Genomic DNA, 7486 nt, shown 5'->3' with positions numbered 1-7486 from the left:
TTCCAGGTACTGTCTCAGCAGACTGACAAGTAACCTTGCTGCACTCAGATTCCGGCCATAACGGGGAAGGGAGAAAATTGCAGCGGTCTGGCTTCCATGGTAGGTGGGAATGCAGCGTACTCAGAAAGTAGAAGCTAAGCCAATTCCAAAGCACTGCAATGATTTTCAAATCCCAGATCTTCTGAAGAGCATCAAGTTAAAAAAACCTCCAAAACTTCAACTTCTGACATTTACCTTTTTTTTTTGATTGACCATTACTTAAGGTGTTAAAACTAATTGCAAGTAACTAGAGAAACACACCAAGTTTTATCAACATTGATCACTTACCTGAATTTAGGATTTTCCACTGTAACTACACCAACTTCTATTTCTGAAGGTTTGAAATCAATAGATAGTACAGTAGACAGGCATGTTATTGCTGTCTGAAAGATGACCAAAACAAAAATTAAACAGAAAGCACTAAAACTCTGTTTTCCCCAATAGATGTATCATTAATAGCTACCCTTCCCTCCAGTTTTATTTTCTTCCATCTCAAAACCTCTGCTGAGAAGTTTCGAATAGTTTCCCCTTCTTACAGAATACAGTCCCTTTCTAGTCCTCTCCCTAAAAAGCCCAATCTACAAAAACCAACGAGACACACCATTTTCATAGCAGAAAAAACCTCAAAAACTGCAGCAAACTCCAAACTTTTTATCATGCAAAGATTAAAACCCCAGGTTCCAAGGACAGATCAAGTTTCAGTAACAGCAAACAAGACAGACATCAGCATTACAGTCCAAAATTATTCCAAGCTTGCAGAGCTTCCATTCTGGCTGTTCTTCTGGTAATTAAAAATACACTGGCTGTTTTTAAAAGCTGCATTTCATCGTGGCTTAACTTGATTTTTTTTCCACCCTAACCATCACCTGTTTTAAATTGTGTTCTTTGCAACCTCACTCATACTTAACCCTGCAGTAGGGTCATAATAATGCTAAAGGTGTACTCCTAAAATTAAGCACAAAAAGAAGTTCCATACAACAGCTACGTAGCTAGATGCTTTATCAGTTCAGTTATTCTGACATGCTGCCACTTAATACTAATCAGTAACATGTTAGGAAGTGTAGATAATATATCAATGCCGCAATAATTCTACAAGAATATATAGATGTCTTATTAGAACGCTGACAAGTTGTAACAAAAAACCGAACCACCAAAAGGCACAAATGAAATTCTTACCCTTGGAGCATCACCTCTAAAGCACCAGAAGCTTTTTGAAAAAAGGCAGAGTGTGTGCATGTGTGTGAAGAACATTGCAAAACCATGATTTTTGTTCTTGCTTGATAGACTTGCTTTTCCCTGTCACTGCTGACTTTTTAAGTAAAAGTGTCTGACCTACATTCACAACCTTCACATTTTTACAAAGACAACAAAAAACTATAAAAGCGCACCCAGAATCTGACTGGCAAATTAATTGCCAATTAAGTATTTGCACTATACCATGCAAGTTTTATGAATTAAAAGCAAGAATATGAAAAGACTGTTTCAGCTGCCTCTAGCCACTCAACTAAGAGACATGAATTGTGTGAAGAAGCAGTGACAGAAAAAAACATTCAATATGAAAAATACTTAGCCGAGATAAAAAAGGGTCTCTGAGGTATTTAAAATACATTAAATTTCAGCATGCTATGATCATTCAACCCTCTCAGGATCTTCCCTTTAAATAAATCATTTATTAAAGAAATCAGTAATTATTAAGATACACATATAAAACATGAGATGCTGAAGAACTTGCTGTGTAAATGGCACTTTCACAGTAATGCAGACTTCAGAAGTGATTTAGCTGAAGGTCTGAACCTGCACAGCACTCACAGGGACCTTAACACAATACTATGTTTAATCTTACAGGGGAAACCATTGCTTATGACCTTAGTTCTCATTTCACCAGGAAATGTAACATTCTGAGAGAACAAGGCCTTGCAGGAGAAACAGGTGGGCCATGGAAGAGGACTATGGAGACAGATGTCTAGAGTCTAAGTGAAAAAGTAAGGATGATTTACAAAACAGTTTCACTGACCTATTTTTTAAGTAGGATGCTTTTTTATAAAGGGCCTCGAACAACAGTTTGCACAGTAGGTGAAACAACTAGTGTTATATTTACTAAACCGACAGACAAACACTACTCAATCCTGTTCGAAATGCTTTGAAACATGAAGGTGGTTTTAAGCGCCACTAGAAGAAAATTGCGATGGTATTGCCAGAAGCACTGTACTAACCAACCACCAGCTACACTGGGAGTGCTTTAGCTAATGCAAAGCAGAAAAAGCAAATTAGATGCCTATTTAAACATCTGCAAAACATCTTCAAAAGATTTTCTGACTGGAATAGCTATAGTTGCTCTGGCAGCAACACAGAACTGTCAGAAAACAGAAAACGCCTAACTGCACCCCTCTATATCGTAAGCCTATATAGAGCATATTCATTAAAAATATTTTAGCAGATCTTTTATTTCCTTCTGTTGGCCTACCTCTACTGTTTGTTCATATGTCCAATCAAATTTCTTCTTTACTTTCTTTTCAAGAAAACTGGTTGACTCCGTCTGCTTAACTCCTGCAGCTGTGGCCTTGAATCCACAATAGTAACCTGCCGGATCACACTTGTACACCTGAGGGCCATGTTCTTCATCAATACCAATCAAAATCATACCTTGAAGAGAAAAACCATTAATTTATTTCTTCCCCTAATTTCAGCAATTTCATTCAACTGAAGAATAGAACAGATACTCCTCTACTGTATATTTTTGGGAACTAGTCCTTTACCTACAGCTGTGATTTCCTCTTTATCTCTAAATTGCCATTTCTTACCAGCATCTCATTTAGTGCAGATTACATTTCTGCCATGCCCAAAGAAGGCTAGTCACTAAACATAGAAACATTTTTGCCATGCTCAGTGTGTAGAGAACCACAAAGTCAGGAAATACAAAGATAGTTACCCTAGCCACGGTTCGCATCCTAGAAGGGTAAACAATAGTTTTATTAACATGTGCCTTTTAAGAGAAAGCAGCTTTACAAATATGTTGAAACAACATACGTTGAAAGGAAGTATTAAAAATCAACTTTAGATTTCTCAGCTGTAATCCTGAAAAGCACTACACTACATTCCTTTTCTTCTTTTAAGAAAATACACGATAAAAAGAAACCTCATACCTGAAATGAAATGTAGAATTATCAGAACGTAAAGGTTAATACTTGAAGAGCATCTGACTAAGAAGATTCGAGTTGGATAGGCTTCAAGTACAACTGGTCACATCACTGAACTACATCTGTGTTCACCCACACTTCTCGATTCACAGCTGTAGTCTCAATATGCATACTAAAAATAACTCACAAGCAATACTTGCGAAAAAAACCCAGCCCAAACAAAATAGAACAAGGTGAAGGTTTTAAATTAGTTTTGCTTCATATTTGCATAACTTATAACTAGTAGTTGTAGCTGATAAGCTACTGAACAGCTATTACTACAATAGGAAAAAAAAGTCCCCAGCATCTTTTCAAAAGTGATTCAGGGAAGTTACATTTTTATTTCTGTATTAAAAAAAAATACATCACTTTCCAGTAGTATCAGGGCATGGGAAATGCCAAAGGAAGAAAAAAACAATCATTCCTGAACATTACAAGCATAGGAAAATTGCCCCATCATGGAAATTGTGGTGCAACCCTAAATGGGACTTCTTTAGTGAGAAGCGCCTACTACGATTACGAGAAGTGATTCATTGATTCTGAAACTACTCTCCTTAAAACAAAAAAACACAACACACAACAAACCAACCAACCAAAACCAAACCCAAACAGAATGTTTAGTGAAAAAGTAACTGAGGGAACATTAAGTCTGTTATCTCGATTCCCGGACAGCCTAACAGTATGGTTATAATTTGCTCACAGTCAAATGTAGGAGAAAAAACAAGTCAGCATCAGCCTCAGAACACAGAGATGACCAGGACTATCTACCAAAAAAACCCCAAGCAGCTTTACAAGTTTTTTGTTTTTTTTTTTAATTTAAGCTGCACTTGATGTTATAAAGCAAGACTGGTGTAGAAATGTTTGTAAGTGAAATATCTTTAAGCACTTCTCTACATTATATAGATCATGGTTAAGAGCAAAAATTATGTAGATTTTGTCCCATACATACTACTGGGATAAAAAGCCCATAAAATCTGCACTCTCCGTGTGTCTAACTGATATTTACACAGACACTGGCAAAAAGAGCACCTCCCATTCCCAGACATCACTGTGCAGTGCAAACAGAGTAGGCCCCTAAAAACCGAGGTGAAATAGGGTCACTTGTTTTAAAGAGCTGAAATAGTTTGCTCCAATCCAAATACTGAGTCAATGGTAAAATCATGGCTCCAATGCAAGAGTTCCAACACCGCATTCTCGCTTGGCCGCTCGTCCCCCTTTCTCCTTCGGTCACACCCAAACCTCACGCCATTTGAAAACGAGTGAGAATTTCTTATGATTGAAGTCGCAAGCTTAGACAGGAAACAGAACAAATCAGTTTGTAAGCTACACTTACAGCAACCAAGAGGCCTCATCTCAGCGTTCTGCGTATAGACCTGAGAAATATCTGCGATCCTTTTACACAGCATATCCACAGGGATGTCATAGCCATACTTGTACTTCCAGTTAGCAGCCTCGTAGCGGGCTCTCTGCACCTGGGATCTGCTGTCAGCTAGACAGAAAGAAACAAAATTAACTTCACTGAACACCTTCCCTGTTTATTCCTCACATTGCTGGAGAACAGGAATTCCAGGCAACTTTAAGTTGTCTTTAAAAGTACACATGAAAGCTAGACAAGTTCCACAAAACCCAAATTGAACAAATCTCCTAGAGCTTTCATTTTACATGATACAAAGTTAACAAGCTACATTAAAGAAATCCGACACACTTCAGATACTTAAAAAAGATAGTGAATTAAATACCTGTCATTCCTGTCATCACACAGCCAATATTTTCAGTAATTTTGAATAAATGAGTCACTGTGTTGGAATCCAGTAATTTGTCCTAAAGAGGAAACAGAAATAATCTAATAGAAAACACTGTCCTTCAACTACTAAAAAAAACCATCCAAAAACCAAAACAACTCAGACTGGATGTTCTGGTATCTATAAGAGAGTCCAAAAGAATCAACTAACAGCCAAAAATTGTCTTTCAGGCTCTCCACTGCTTACTGCTATAGGCATGCAAAGGAAGAAACAGGACAACAGGGAAGACAAAAACATCAATATCTGGAAAAAGATCTAGAATATGACCAATAACGAAGTCCTTTTCCCTCTGAGGAAACTTTAAGAACACACAGCCAAAGACTCGTGCTCTTACTTGCACGCTGCCCTTCAAACACAAGGGTTTTCCCTTGTCAACAATACACCACCACTGCGCTGAAACACTTAAGAAAATCAGCTTTGCATGCTCATGCTGTAACATTTTCTGAGAAGGAATTAAAGAAACCAGGGAACTGATTATGGACAGCTTAGCCCTTAGAAGCCAAAGTAATGACCGCATGCTAAAGTACAGCAAGACCAATTTTGTATTTCAGCTTTATCCTCTCGACAACTACAGAGAAAACCGGTATGACAGCACTCAGTGAGGAAATGTACACTTGAGCACCAAATGGAGCTAGAACTTGTAAAAAGCAGGACAATAATAAGATATTAAATTCAAACAGCGAAATGTCAGTGCTAAGAAACATAAAATCAATGTTGCAGAGTCTCACCCCCACCTTTTTTCTCATCTCGTCTCAGTGCCCTCCTCAGAAACCCAGTACTTACAGGTACTTTCTTCTGTGTTACAATTACTGCAGAATCTTTCCCACGAACAGCTACAGATGTAAGTCCACCTTGGTTTATGGCCTTAAAAGCATATTCTAGAAAAACATGTAAATGTTATTAAGAAACTGTGTTAGAGACAGTAGAACAATTAACTCTGACACATCTCCCACCAACATGGAAATCTCACCAAGTTCTGGCTGTTCTAACACTCGCACAACACTTTGTATCTTTAATGTCTTCAGTCCAATGCACACAGGAACTTTTTCAGGGGAACTGGAAGTTGTTGACTCTCTTCACAAACCCACTACCACCACTTCCTTCAAATATTTCTAATAATTTGCCTTTCTGTTCAGTTAGAATGCTTAACAACAGAATTTATTTTAAAATGAAATGGTTGTTTTGCACTTGACCAAAACAGTCCAACCTTGACCTACAGTAACTGTAAATCCTTGCAGAAGAATTTTTAACATGCAGAAGTTTAGTACTTCAAGTATTACTACATCTTCTGACTTGACATTCAAATGCTGCAATGCTTCTATTCACTTTTTAAAATGAAACCTATGCACATGATAATTAAACAGCAGTATTCAGATAAATACAACAGATCGAGACCTACTTGATATGATCCATGAAATAAATTTCCCTTTATTAATGGTTTAAAAAGCCTCAAGAACAACAACTTCAAAAACAGTTTATCTGCAATATATGAAAAACATTCAGAACTTTCTAACATCTGGTTAGAAAAGGCAGGTTTTAGGCAGTAGCTAAATGTAGAAGAATTTTCTGTTAGCTCTGGGAATGAAATTGGCACTTAGAAGATGTCTGGCAGTGCAGCAAACTGCTAAAACTATCTTCTGAAATAACAGGAGCATGAAACTCAGCTGTTTTAAAAGCTGCATTCATATCTATGGAAGAGAACACACAACAGGGGAAGAATAACCTAAAAATGAAGAAACTAATCTTGCAATACCAAGATCTCGATGTTCATCTGCCAAGTCAGTGTTGTGGAAGGGCTGGTTGCTGTGTGTTTGTGGCAGTGTGTTTTTTTGCTCTCCGGCGTCAGAGCATTTACTGGCTACCCAAATGCGCCACAAAGAATGTTCTCCCTCTCTCCCCACTAGACAAGCAACTCTGCTCACCACTTGCCTTCCCTGGGATGATCAGTGCTAGCCTGCAGCCAAGCACAGAACCCAGCAAGACACGAGCTAGAGCTGCCCGCAAAGCAGTCATGTCTGAAGCCCCAGGCCAGGGCTGTGCAACACTTGTTTATTAACGTGTACAAGGATCTGAAGGTAGGGTGCAAAGAGGGTGGATAGAGCCAGGTTCTTCTCAGTGGTGCCCAGTGACAGGACCAGTGGCAATGGGCACAAACCACAACACAGCAGGTGCTACAGAAACATCAGGAAAAACTTTTTCACTGCGAGGGCGACCAAACACTGGCACAGGTTGCCCAGAATGCTTGTGGAGACTCCATCCTTGGAGATATTCAAGAGCTCTCTGGGCAACCTGCTCTAGGTGACCTGGATCTGGCCAGACCAGATGATCTCCAGAGGTCTTCTCCAACCTCAGCTGTTCTGTGATTCTGTGACATTTAGGTGGGAACAGGAATAGATGCCCCACTCACAAACCGGTTTTGCTCAGAATTACTGACAACCAGGTCTGCTGAACTCTAGTCCTTTCTCACAC

The 7486-nt window shown here is 38.7% G+C and overlaps 1 protein-coding gene across 1 annotated transcript in view; it reads right to left on the bottom strand.

Moving 5' to 3' along the window:
* Window positions 1–5848, bottom strand: part of PSMA6 (proteasome (prosome, macropain) subunit, alpha type, 6) — a 6955-nt gene extending 1107 nt beyond the window's left edge. The window contains exons 1-5 of the mRNA XM_009869652.1: window positions 5807–5848; window positions 4955–5036; window positions 4549–4704; window positions 2504–2682; window positions 328–422 (exon numbers count right to left, since the gene is read on the bottom strand). Of these exons, the coding sequence (XP_009867954.1) occupies window positions 328–422; window positions 2504–2682; window positions 4549–4704; window positions 4955–4970 (446 nt within the window). The 5' untranslated portion in view covers window positions 4971–5036; window positions 5807–5848. The remainder of the gene's footprint in view (window positions 1–327; window positions 423–2503; window positions 2683–4548; window positions 4705–4954; window positions 5037–5806) is intronic.
* Between the last annotated feature and the right edge of the window lie 1638 nt (window positions 5849–7486).

The sequence above is a fragment of the Apaloderma vittatum genome, unplaced genomic scaffold (assembly GCF_000703405.1).
Source record: "Apaloderma vittatum isolate BGI_N311 unplaced genomic scaffold, ASM70340v1 scaffold18295, whole genome shotgun sequence".
In the NCBI taxonomy this organism is placed as follows: domain Eukaryota; kingdom Metazoa; phylum Chordata; class Aves; order Trogoniformes; family Trogonidae; genus Apaloderma; species Apaloderma vittatum.
The sequence above is the reverse complement of the archived record's forward strand: the minus strand, read 5'-3'. Positions and strand labels throughout refer to the sequence as shown.